This window comes from Microtus ochrogaster, chromosome 5 (assembly GCF_000317375.1).
Source record: "Microtus ochrogaster isolate Prairie Vole_2 chromosome 5, MicOch1.0, whole genome shotgun sequence".
NCBI lineage: Eukaryota > Metazoa > Chordata > Mammalia > Rodentia > Cricetidae > Microtus > Microtus ochrogaster.
Genome location: NC_022012.1, coordinates 73,637,008 through 73,650,989, shown reverse-complemented (window position 1 = coordinate 73,650,989; position 13,982 = coordinate 73,637,008). Strand labels below are relative to the sequence as shown.

Sequence of the window (13,982 nt, the reverse complement as noted above, 5' to 3'; positions counted from 1 at the left end):
ACACACACACACACACACACACACACACACTGTGGCACATGTACTCCTCCCCTATACACACATCATCATCATCATAAATAACTGAAGACTACTTAAAGTATGCAAAGTAGGGAGTGCAGATGTGGCTGAGCAAACAGTAAAGTGCTTGGAGAGAACTGTGGTTTAGTTTCTAGTACCCATGTCAGGTAACTCACAACTACCTGGAACTCCAGTCTGGGGGGATCCAGCTCCCTCTTCTAACCTTATGTACATGTACATACATACATACGTACGGAGATCAAAACACATGCACATAAGTAAAATTAAATCTTAAACATAGATACAAAGTAACCAGATGTGATGATTCCCATTTGTAATTTCAGCCCTTGGGAGGTGAAGCAAAGGGATCACTGAAAGTTCTAGGCTAGCTTGGGTTGTAGAATGAGAGATCAAGCCGCCCCCGTCCCCCCCCCCCCGAAAAACAGCAATAACAAAAACTAGTAAGGTGTCTGTTTCACAGCTGCAGTCCCAGTACACAGGAGGTATTGGAAGTAGAGAAAGAACTGGAATTCAAGATCATTCTCAGCTACTTAGCAAGTTATTCATCTTGCTGCTTTTCTCTAAACTGCTGTTTGTATGTTTGGCAGACTTTCTGTTTTTCATGCTTCCAGAACAGGTCCTGAAGCCATATTTGCTTGAATAGTTTTCAGCCATGTGCTCAAGAGACTAGCTGAAGGATTTATCTCTCTGGAGCTGGGCAGTAATTTTCTTGCTCTAATTTCATCTCATTTTGTCCCCTCTGTTTCTCACGAAGTTATTGCTGGTGATTTTGCTATTAAACACATTCTGTAACTGGCTACTTTGTTGGTGACAAAGTAGATGACGTAATCAAATGAAGAGTGGTTCTTCTATCTGAAGAGAGCAGTCAAGTGACTATCAGGTGTTAAGTGCGTTTCTCTCTCTCTCTTTTTTTTTTTTTTTTTTTTTTGGTTTTTTCGAGACAGGGTTTCTCTGTGGCTTTGGAGCCTGTCCTGGAACTAGCTCTGTAGACCAGGCTGGTCTCGAACTCACAGAGATCCGCCTGCCTCTGCCTCCCGAGTGCTGGGATTAAAGGCGTGCGCCACCACCGCCCGGCTAAGTGCGTTTCTCTTAATTAACTATGATAATCATGGGAAACACAAAGCTCAGTTCTAGTGATTGTGGAACCTGTGAGTTTGTCTTTCATGGAGTTCCTTGAAGATATAAAATACTCAATGTCTGAATTTATTTAGCTTAAACTTTCCTAAAAGCAAAGGGTCAATGAATTAGGTAATTTGAAAGAAGCTTCTGAGTTCTGTGATTTATAGATTCTGTGTCCTAAGAAAAATGTAGACAGTTTGGTTGATTTGTTTGTTTGTTTGGTTGGTTGGTTGATTGGTTTTTCAAGACAGAGTTTCTCTGTATCTTTGGAGCCTGTCCTGGAACTAGCTCTTGTAGACAAGGCTGGCCTCCAGCTCACAGAGATCTACCTGCCTCTACCTCCTGAGTGCTGAGTTTAAAGGTGTGCACCACCTGGCAATAGACTGGTTTTTTCTTTTAGATAACAATAATTTATTGTGTATTCTGAAATAGAAGTTTTCAAATGTTGCTATTACAAAAATATGATAAATGTTTGAAGAGCTGGGCTGTAACTCAGTTGGTAGAATGCTTACCTAGCATGCATGAAATCCTGACTTTGATTCTCTTCACCACATAAAACCGTTTGTGGTGGCACATGCTTATGAGCTCCCAGAAGTAGAATTGATTGACTACATTTTCTATTGCACCATTCATTTCATTCATCCGTTCACTCATTTTGTTCTCTGAGGTGGGCTGACATGTAATTTAAGCTTTCTTTGAACTTGATATGTAGCCAAGGATAACCTTGCACACCTCATCTTCCTGACTTCATTTCTCCTGTGCTGGAAAAGTGGACGTACTGGCAGCTGCACCATTTTCAATTAAGGCTAGCAACACAAAACGGTTCTAGTTTCTCCATAGTACGAACACTACCCTTCTGCTTTGATAGTAGGCATTCTAGTTGAGTGTACAAGTTCAAGGAGTTTTAGTTGTGGTGGTTGTTGTAGTTTTGTTTTTTATAAAGGGCCTTATTCTGTCATGTGCAGATCATCTCAGAAACATGAAAGGATCTTAGCCCTGTTCATTCTGAAAAATCTAAGATTGGAAGAAAAGCCCATTTCTTGAAATTTGACCACAGTTTTTCTGTTTGGGTTTCAGGAACCAATAAAATCACGTGCTCCACAACTTCATTTAGAGTACAGGTTTTATAAACAGCTTGGCAGTGCAGGTAAGTCCCTTTATTTCTTTCCATTATTTAACACACTACTTAGTTGATACCTTAATTAAGTTTGTCTGGTTTGCCTCCTTTCCTAGACCATTTATCTCCCTAGTTTTGGATAGGTGATCTATGTGACCCACCAAACGTTGCTTGTTCTCTGGTCCTGGAGGTGCAGTTACGAGGGGATTGTTAGTGTTGTGACCCTGCCACAGGTCAACCTTTAGATGTTTTCACCTGCTTAAAACACACATGCTATGAGGATTTGAAATTTGTCCCTTTATATACCAGAGGGAAAAGGATTGGTCATTTGCATGTTGTGCTTTAGAGCTTTGATTGAAATAAATCCTAAAATGCAATGCTGGGATTTTTTACTCATTGTTTTGTTCATTTACAAGAGTCATGTATGGGCTGGAGAGATGGCTCAGCAGTAAGAGCACTGGCTGCTCTTCCAGGGGATTTACCCCATTTTGATTTCCAGTACCCACATGGTGGCTTACAACCATGTGTAACTGCAGTTCCAGGGGATTCCATATCCTCTTCTGGCTTCCTCAGGCACCAGGCTCACATATGGTGCACAGACACATATGTACTACCCACACACATAAAAATAATAATGAAGTAGAATTTTTTTAATTCTAACTGGAAACTAAGTTCTCACAATATGTGTTTAACTCAAAACTTGTTTCTCTAGCCTGAGAATAAAGTTGATGGGATTTTGTTGTTTGTTTATAAATAAATATCTGCATATACTATTTTTCCATATATAGCTAGACTGTATTCATTGAGAAACATTGTACGTTCACAATAACACTCAAATTGTAAGTCAGGGCTTCCAGATCATTTCTAGTTATTCCATTGTTTTTCTCCATATGAAATAATTAGTTCTTCCATATGATGACTTATTTGCCCAAAGTGCTTATCTTTAGCTCTTCTCTCTAACTTGAACTAGTTCTTCCTCTACTTGATTCTTCTCTGACATTTCTGTATTATTTTGTAATAGAATTACTACATGGGTAACCTCTGTAATTGTATGGTTTAAGACTTCATAGAATTTGATGCATACATTTTAAAAAAGGAATTATCCTTTGGAATCCATTATAGATTCTCAAAGAACACTAAGGCTATGTTGGTCGGTTAAGACAGGAATTCAAAGCCCAAACTAGCCAAGATTCCTTCTGCTCCAGTTGTCACCTCCTAAGTGCTGGATTATAGGTGTGCACCCCCACACCTGCTTCTCAGTTTTTGCTTTTGGTGTTCTTCCTAGTGTGATAATATTTATCTGGCCTACTTTGATTTGGTTTGATTGAAATAGGGTTTTACTTTGTCACCACAGCTGGCTTGAAACTTACTATGTAGCCCATTCCGGGCTTGAACTCATGGTAGTCCTTCTGCTGTAGCCTCCCACGTACTAGGATTGCAAGTGGGAGCCTTAACACCTGGCTCATAATGTTGTAAGTTTCAAAATTTTCAGGGTGACAACTGTCTTACCCTAGTTATGAAAAAAAAAACATTTAAACACATCTTACAAATAGCAGACATAGGTTAAAACATGCGTGGTCCAACTTAGCAGATATCTGAGTGGGCATGGGGAAGTGACCAGGCCAATTTCCACTATTTCTTCTATAATTCCTTCCAGACAGCGCCACCACAGCAGGCCAATCTTCTCTTTTTATTATAAAGCCACGTGGTTCACATCTGTAATCCTTACAGTATTGGAGACTGAGGTCAAAGGGTCACTTGAGCCCAACAGTTTGAGACCACATCATCTGAAAATGCAAAAACAGAGCTAGCATATAGGTCAGTGGTGGAGCACCTGATAGGCGCAAGACTCTGTTCAATTGTGGAAAAGCTTGTTTACGTGAGAATAAAATCTGTGTTGTCTGAGTTACACTCTTTCCAAACACAACACTGTAGTCTCGAGGTTTGGACATTCCCTGTAAAGAAACATTACACAAAGAACATTAGAAAAGAGGGGGTGCTACAAAAGTTGCCTTACAAAATTACAGCAACAACAAAAGAAAGCAGCAAAGAAAAACTAGAAGCCCTGCTTTTGGTATGTCTGTTTGCTGCTAATGGGAATAGGAGAGCTCTGTTCTCTTCAGGCCACTTCTCACTGTCTGGAAGACTCTTGTTGGTTTTTATCCCTGTGTCTCTTCTGGGCAATCATCTAAAAGTTACATCTTCTGCATTTTATTATTATTATTTGTTTGGTTTTGGTGTATGTAAGCTGGAGTTGATGTTGTGTGTCTTCCTTTATTGCCCTTCACCTTATGTTTTGAAACTATTTCTCAGTAAACCTCACCATTTTGGTTAGACTAGCTGGCCAGTGAGTTTCCTATCACTAGATTATACACAAGTACTTCACCCACTGAGCCATCTCTGCAGCATCTTCTACGTTTTTTGTGAAATTCAATAGTGTTTTCTGTCTTCTTTTTTTTTTTTCACTTTTGAGCTTGCACACTAATTTTTTTCTTTTTTTCTATTCTATTCTTTTTATTTATGTATTTATTTACTGATTGATTTTTCAAGACAGGGTTTCTCTGTGTTACAGTCCTGACTGTCCTAAAACTAACTTTCTAGACCAGGCTGCCCTCAAACTCACAAGAGATTTGCCTGCCTCTGCCTCCTGAGTGTTAGGATTAAAGGTGTGCACCACCACTGCTCAACAGCTTTTTTCTTTTCAAACATTTATGTCTATGGGTGTTTTGCTTGCATGTATGTTTTATACCTTGTGCATGCCTGGTGCGAGAAGAGGGTGTCAGGTTTACTAGAAGTAAGGTTACTGGCAGTTTGTCAACTGCCCAGTGAGTGCTGGGAATCTAACATGGGTCCTCTGAAAGAGCAGCCAGTACTCTTTACTGCTAAGCCATCTCTCCAGCCCCTTTCTTTCTGTTGTTGGTTGGTTTTGGTAGTACTCTAAGCTGACCTTGAGTTTTTCTGTACCTCAGGCTATTCTTGAACTTGAAGTCATTCTCTGTCTACTTCCTGTGTGTTAGGGTTAACACTCTACTCAGTGTTAGGTGTACAACTCTACTCAGTTTTACCCAGTGCTCTTAAAATAACTGGAGTGTGTGTTGTTCTCTGCAAATAACAAGTGGCCAGGCTTTTCCATGATGAGGAAAACTTTGGGAATGTTTGCAATTTACCCTAGTACAGTGGCTTTCAGCCTTTTTAATGTTGTGACCCTTCAATACAATTCCTCATGTTGTGGTTGTTACCATTCATGACACTGACCTGAGGCCCGCAGTGAGCAAGAGACAGACAGATATGCCATACAGCGAGAGAGCGGACAGGGTACCCAGGTGGCAGGGAAGATCAGCAGAATGATAACATTGGTGACTCCTAACCATAAAACTATTTTGTTTCTACGTCATAACTGTAATTTTACTGCTGTTATGAATTATAATATAAATATCTGATAGGCCAGATATTTGATCTGTGACACCCCTCCCAAAGAGTTGTGACTCACAGGTTGAGAACTGCTGCCCTAGAGCAAGAATCGATTTTGAATTTTCTTTAAAACATTTTTAGATTGATATTTATTTATTTATTTATTTATTTATTTATTTATTTATTTATTTATTTTTGGTTTTTCGAGACAGGGTTTCTCTGTGTAGATTTATTTATTTTTATTTTATGCATATGAGTGTTTGACTATATATATATGTCTGTGCATCATATGCACCTGTTGCCCTCAGAGGCCAGAAAAAGGTCTTAGATCTGCCCAAACTGGAGTCACAAATAGTTGTGAGTTGGGAATCAAGCCCAAGTCCTTTGGAAGAGCAACAAATACTCTTAACTGCTGAGCCATCTCTCCACCCCTTCTTTTGAATTTTCTTAATAAATAATTGTGCATCTGCTTGACTTCTATCTAGCCATACCATTTACCATTCCTTGAGGTGTAAAATTCAATGTTGGAAACTAAAAGATATTTAGAATTACCTATCTTGTTTCAAAAATCTGCCTTTTTATAATTTTCATAGTGCACACTTGGTTTTCATCTCAGCTGCTTTGTGCTATTGTTTACCGTACACCTCTGAGTCTACTTTCAAGCCAAACCTCCTTTTTGTTAAGTCTTTTTGTGTAATATGTTTTTTTGTTTTTTTTATTATGTGTACAACATTTCTTCCATGTATGCCCACAAGCCAGAAGGGGGCACCAGGTCTCATTATAGATGGCTGTGAGCCACCATGTGGTTGCTGGGAATTGAACTCAGGACCTCTGGAAGAGCGGTCAGTGCTCTTAACCACTGAACCATCTCTCCAGCCCCTATAATATGGTTTATAGATAACTTAATTATTGATAGTACACTAGCAAGCATGGGCACATATATAGAGAATATTCACACACATACTATATAGATGTAGACACAAATATTGTAGTGTTTTGATGATGATCCATGGGTTTGTTTGGTTGGTTTATTTCAGGGAGGAGGGAGCTAAGGATTGAACCCCAGTCTTTTTAGATGCAAAACAAGTTGAATTATAATAGCTATCACTTTTCAGATCTTGAGACATAAGTAGCTTATAAATAGCCAAAGAATTTTTTTGGACTCTTATAAAGGAAAGCATTTAATTGGGTCTGGTTTATAGTTTCAGAGGTTTAGTCCCTTGTCATCAAGGTGGGAAACATGGCAATGTGCAGGCTGAGAGTTCTACATCTGGCAGCAGGAAGAGACTGAGACACACTGGCCTGGCTTGAGTGTCCGATACTCAAAGCCCACCCACCCCCATTCCCCCCCAGTGACACACTTTCTCCAACAATGTCACACCTACTCCAGCAAGGCCACACCTTCTAAAAGTATCTTTCCCTTGGGTCTATGGGGGCCACTTTTATTCAAACCACCACACTCCCCAAGTTGCTTTTGGTCATGGTGTTTCATCATAGCAATAGTAAACCTATGACAAAGATGTCAGTAGAATGAATGTTGTCATTTAAAACTCAGTACACAGGGCTGGGTGGTGGTGGCATACGCTGCCTTTAATCCCAGCATTCAGGAGGCAGAGACAGGCAGATCTCTGTGAGTTTGAGGCCAACCTGGTCTACAGAGCAAGTCCCAGGACAGACTACAAAGCTACAGAGAAACCCTGTCTCAAAAAACCAACAAATAAATAAATAAAATAAAACTCAGTATACACTAAGGGCTTAGGAGGAAGGAGTGTTCTCCTACCTTCCCCCATCCCCAAGAAAAAATGAGTTTGGTTTCCCCAACCCTTACAGTGTCAACTCTACTGAATATTCTGAATGTGATTCATTAGAACCAGTAGCTCAATTGGCAGTGACAACTCCCACCCACCCCAGTCATGTCAACAACAGCGAGTTTCCCTTGCATCCTCTCTGGAAGGTCCTCCCACCTAGTCCTTCTCCACCTCCTGATTCCCAGAGCTTCATACTGTACTTCAGACCTGTTGCAAGGAGCCCTTCTCTGCCCACATCCTTTTATTCCCATTTCCCACTATAGGCTGGGACCAGCCACAAGTTGCCTCTGTCTGCAGATCTAACTCTAGGGCAGATGGCAGTATTACCATTTTTTCCTGAATGACCTTCCAAAAACTTTCCCAGGAACAGACAGCCATAGGGCAAAGCAGGTGTCCAAGCTATATGACTTAGGAGAGGGAGATGGTGTGACACCAACCTCTCCTCACCCCCACAACAGGTTCCATAAAAGCCCACTTAGAACTAACTGTGCCCCCTTCTTCCCCATACAACCTAGAGATTCCACGTATCCTTCCCCTTCCCTCCCTTCTACCCAGACCCACCCCACACATGCATACGGACAAACACAAACATACACAAGGAAGAATTGATTTGTTTGGATCACTAAGACATAACTAAGGAGCTATAGTCACCAGAAATTCCCTTGCCAGCCAACAACAAGCTGCGAGGTACGAGAAAAACAAACAAACAAACATGGGCTAAGCAGGGACAGAAGAATATAAAGGAGAAAGTCAAGCTAACCCTACTCCCAGCATCCTCCCAACATGACTTCTGGCTGGAAGAATAAAGGAAGGTAATCCACAAAGACATAGCCCTTAATTAAAATACTGAAAAAGTGAAAGCAAGGATAATAATGCTGGACAGTAAGTTTCCCATCTGTGGGTTGCTTCATCAAGTTCCCTATACCAAGGGTCTACCACTGTAGGGCTTTGGTAACAAGCAGGCCTGGGATAGCACCCAGATAATATCTTCAGATAACTAAACCAGGCAATAGTTGTCATAAATCATATCAGTTTATAGGTATCTCTTTTAGAACATTAGTATTTCAAGGGTGGCCGGGCGGTGGTGGCACACGCCTTTAATCCCAGCACTTGGGAGGCAGAGGCAGGCGGATCTCTGTGAGTTCGAGGCTACAATAGCTAGTTCCAGGACAGGCTCCAAAGCCACAGAGAAACCCTGTCTTGAAAAACAAAAAAACAAAAAAACAAAAAAACAAAAAAAAAGGATTTCAAGGGTGACAGTTCTTTATAAAGAACCTATTGAGAAACAGTAAGAGTCATGTGTGAGGCTAGGATCTAAATTAGCATAAAAGGTGAAAAGTACAGATAATCTTGAAATTAGTCTTGGAAATCTTAAATTTTTTTAAATTATGTTCTAAGTGGGTTTGTATATGTGCTCTTGCTTAATGGATATGTTTAATATGTATATATAATACATCAATAAGCAGCTATATTCACTGTGTATTTTGTGCAGTAGTGCAAAGTTTATATAACAGCCACACTTGCAAAATAACTTGTAGTAGCGTTATTTTTGTAAACTTTGCCCAAGCATGCATAATTAAATTTGTTCTTGTCCCTTTCTACATCATGTGATCATGTTTGCCCTTTATTTTGCTAACTCCTCTTCCTTCCTTCCTTCCTTCCTTCCTTCCTTCCTTTCTTTCTTTCTTTCTTTCTTTCTTTCTAAGGTAGGATCTCATTGTATTATTCTTGTCAGAGAATTTCATACTGGCAGACTCTGGTGTGTCTTTCCTTCATTTTTTTTTCTTTCTCACTCTGTAGGAAAAAGATCTAGTATAGTGCCTGTCATTCAATGACCTCTTAAGAAACCTTGGGTAAAGAGGAGGCAGATGAGCAGTATATGTGTGGGGTCATCATCATTGTTCTGAGTGCAAGTAATTTAACTATTTAAGTTATGTTAGCCTTACTAGAGGACTATAGGGACATGTCAGAAAACTAAGAAAGGAAAAATAGCCATATCATAAGGTATTGGAGCATAGAACTTGGAAACCTCTGGAGATAAAGAGAACTACTTTGTCTCTGGCTTTCTATCTAACTCTTCTTGTCACTCACTCTTTTGGGGGAGGGTATTTGACACAAGGTTTCTCTGTAGCTTTGGAGCCTGTCCTGGAACTAGCTCTGTAGACCAGGCTGGCCTCGAACTCACTTCTGCCTCCTGAGTGCTGGGATTAAAGGCATGCACCACCACTGCCTGACTCATACTCTTTATATTTTTCCTCCATCTTTCTCCTTAGTTTCTGTTTACCTGCCTCATCTCCTCCTCTCTCCCCATTTCCATCCTTTTCAGCTTCTTCTAACATTTGGTAGTAGACACCGTCTTGGTAGACAGAATTACCTCTAAATTTAAACATCATCGGGTTGGCTAGAGTCTTTAAGTCCCAGCTTGAACTGATTTACCAATCCAATTTAGTCTTTATCTGATAGCTTTTTCAGAGGTTATGGGATCCTATAGTCATCACCACACAGCAAAGAACAAGTTTTCCAGGACTATTACTTAAGAACTGGGAGAAGCTGGACGGTGGTGCCACACGCCTTTAACCCCAGTACTCAGGAAGCAGGCAGATTCTGTGAGTTCAAGGCCAGCCTGGTCTACAAGAGCTAATTCCAGGACAGACTCCAAAGTTACAGAGAAACCCTGTCTCGAAAAACCAAAAAAATAAAAGAAAAAGAACTGGGAGAAAATGGTTGCTAACATGACAAGAAAATAGTAGTGTCACAGAAAAATTATCATTTTATATGCATGATTGTTTTTCCTACATAGGTGTATTGCACTACATGCGTGCCTAATACCCTTGAGACCAGAAGCAAGAGTCAGATCCCCTTGAATTGGAGTTATAGACTGTTGTGAGCTGCCATGTGAGTGCTGGAAACCAAACCTAGGTCCCCTGTAAGAGCAACCAATATTCTTAAGTATTCAGCCGTCTCTCTTGTTCTTTATTTTTAATTATAGGTATGTGTGTGTGAGTATGTGCACATGAATGTAGTACCTGTAGAAGTCAGAGGAGGGCATCCAATTGCCTAGAGCTGTCTGACATGGGTGCTAGTTACCAAACTGAGGTCCATTACAAGATTGGTATATATTATTAATGGCTGTGCCATCTGTCCTACTCCAGCATTTAAAAATTTTAAAGTATGTTTGTTATGCAAATTATATATTATTATGTGTTATAAGTATTATGTCTTGTTTGGGTGTGTATGTGTGTGTGTGTTAGTTACTTTATGTTGCTACGATTAAACACTATGACCAAGACAACTTATAGAAGGAACAGATAGAAGGAAGTTCCAGAAGAGTAAAAGCCCCATCACCAGTACAGTAGAGAAGCATGACCGTAGCGGACATGGTGGCTGAAGCAGCGGCTCAGAGGTCATATCTCAAATTGTAGGCAGGCAGCAGAGAATGAACTGGGACAGACACCAGTATTTTTAATTCTCAAAGCCTACTCCCAGTGACATACATCCTCCAATAAGACCACACCTCCCAATTCTATCCCCGAAGTGCGACTGCCTGGGAACCAAGTATGGAAACGAGTCTGTGGGGACATCTCATTCAGACATCACTGTAGGGGGTGTGGTGGGGGCATGTACAGGCATGCTACCATGTGCATGTGGAGTCAAAGGACAAGTTGCAGAAATAAGTTCTATCTTTTTGACTTGTGGGTCCTGGTGATGTAACCCAGGTTATCAGGCTTAGCAGCCTGTTAAACCATTTTACCACCTGTCTTAAGACATTTTAAACAACTATGTGGGACCAGGATGTAGCTAAATGATAGGGTACTTTCTTATCATGCGCAAAGCCCTCATTTAGAACCCTAGCTCGTGCACCACTGTATACTGTTGTGCCTTAGAACAGTGAGTACTCCCAGAAAGCTGCCCTTTCACAAAATCTGTGTTCATCCTGCTGCTCTTGGTTAAGAATCAGCTGAGAAGAAGCAAATGTCTATCAAGAGAAGCAGCTTTCTCCTTCTCTGAATGATGAGTTGAGGTTAACACTTGACTTTGTCAAGCTTTCTTCTTTTGTGACTTGCTCCTCTCTGTAGAAGTGGCCTGCTCTAAATATATAATCCTCACATAAAGACCAAAAAAAAAAAAAAAGAAAAAAAGAAAAGTACAGTCCTATCTTCTCGGTTGGATATCTGATATACTTTTGAATATCTTTTGCAGAACAGGCAACACCACCAATGCAATAGTTGCCCTGCTTGGGAGCAGAACCTAAATATACATGTGCATGAGTTGATGAGTCAGTAGCAAGAACCTGAGATTGCTGCATGAAAAGCTGCTCTGAGCTATAATAGGACAAGGTTCAGATAAATCAATTTGTGACTATATTTTCCTGAGGGAGTGAGTGACAGGAGTTGATGGGGAGGAAGCAGAGAGGAGATATTCCAAATTTACCTATGTTGTGTAGAAAGACAGACGTTCACTCTATCATTCTATTTCTAGCCAACCTGAACTTACTATGTGGCCCATACTGGCCTCAGACTTCCTATTCCAGTCTCAAGAGTGCTAAGATTACAGCATATCAACCCAGGAAGAACTGTAAACCAATGTTTAAAGAACATTGATGTGTTTAAGTCCAATCAGTGACTCATGCCCGATGCTGGGTGGGGGTACAGGGAAGAGGGTTGTTTTATTTACTGAGCTTGAAAAGTTATAAATTACTTATTTGGTACTAATTATTTGTTCTTAATGTAATTATTTTTCATGTGTATGCCTTTGAGTGTATGTATATGTAGCATGTACATGGAGGAACCTTTTGAAGTTAGGTGAGGTGTCAGATCCTTTAGAACTGAAGTTACAGAAACCATAATTGAGGTTGTTTCTAAATTAAATACCAGAAAACTTGCAAGTTGGTTTTGTTGAGTTAAAATAGCCTAAAATGGGGCTAGAGAGATGGCTCATTATAGTCTGTTCTCCCAGAGGACCTAAGTTCAGTTCCCAGCACCCATGTCAGGTGGCTCCAAACATTTAATTCCAATCCCAGGAGAAGCCGGGCGGTGGTGGCGCACGCCTTTAATCCCAGCACTTGGGAGGCAGAGGCAGGCGGATCTTTGTGAGTTCGAGACCAGCCTGGTCTACAAGAGCTAGTTCCAGGACAGGCTCCAAAACCACAGAGAAACCCTGTCCTCCAAAAACCAAAAACCAAAAAAAAAAAAAAAAAACAAAAACCAATCCCAGGAGATCCAATGCCCTTTTCCTGCCTCTAAGGGTACTGCATTATATGATGCACAGGCATACATGCCAGCAAAACAGCTATATATGGAAAATCAAATGAGAGAAATTAAAGATGAAAAATTAATTTAGCCAGGTATGGTGGACACACATCTCGACTTCTAGCTTTGGGGAGTTAGAGACCAGCAGATTTCTATGAGTTCAAGGATAAAGTGGTATGTATACATTGTAAACTTCAGGCAAACTGAGGATATGTAGTTAAGGTCCTGTCTCATAACAAACAAAATTAATAAAATAAAAATTAATAAGATGGCTATTTCTTGTCTAAAGCAAAGACCTATAGATTTTTTTTTAAAAAATGTGGTTCTATGAATTCCCACCTGTCATTCCAGGAATGAAACAACATGACATTACCCTTTATTAATTGTGTTAGTTGGCCAAAGAAAATAACTGATATCTGAGACCCAACCCTGTAGGATAAGAATGAATTCTTTGATTGTATATGCCATGCGAGTTGTCAGTCTGGATGCCCAGAATAGCTGTAAATGTGGACTAGTTTAAAAATTATAAACTTATTTAAAATATTATGAGGCTGTGAGGAGGATGTAACTAGATTAAGCATCTGTCTGGTATGAGCTGTGTAGGTAACTGTAGGTAACTTTATCATGTCAAAACATTACAATATTAAGCACACTGAGAAATTGCTTTTACACTGGGATCTTACTCATTAAGTCTACTATGTAGTCAGATAAAAGCCAAAACAGTTACATATAATGCTGGAAGAGACTTGCTCCTCTTTTGGATCCAACCCCAGCTGACCCTTCTCTTCACTTTAGTACTCAGTTAGACCTGATGACACAGGTCTACGATACCAGGACTCAGGAGGCTACATATTGAAATCCTGTCTCAAAGGAGATAAAATGGTCCAGGAGTGAGGAGCAGAGAGGTCTCAGCAGGTAAAAATTGCTTCCTGTGCAAACCTGACCCCCCCTGAGTTCAGTCTCCATTCTCTAAAGCTGTCCTCTGTCCTCCGTACAAGCATCATTGCAGACAGACAGACAGAGACAGACAGACAGACAGAGACAGACAGACAGAAGATTAAATCTAAAAGGTTTTAAATTGTTTATAAAAAAGGAAGTCATAAAAAGCCACTCATAGTTTTGTAATTTCCAGTACTTGTAAAAGTTGGGGAGCCGGGCGATGGTGGCGCACGCCTTTAATCCCAGCACTCGGGAGGCAGAGGCAGGCGGATCTCTGTGAGTTCGAGACCAGCCTGGTCT

General features: G+C 40.4%; 1 protein-coding gene across 4 annotated transcripts in view; it reads left to right on the top strand.

Moving 5' to 3' along the window:
• Positions 1-13,982, top strand: part of Csnk1g1 (casein kinase 1 gamma 1) — a 122,669-nt gene that overhangs the window by 54,236 nt on the left and 54,451 nt on the right. For all 4 annotated transcript variants that reach the window (XM_026779161.1, XM_026779160.1, XM_005347751.3 and 1 more), the window contains exon 4: positions 2,236-2,305. In XM_026779161.1, the coding sequence (XP_026634962.1) occupies positions 2,236-2,305 (70 nt within the window). The remainder of the gene's footprint in view (positions 1-2,235; positions 2,306-13,982) is intronic.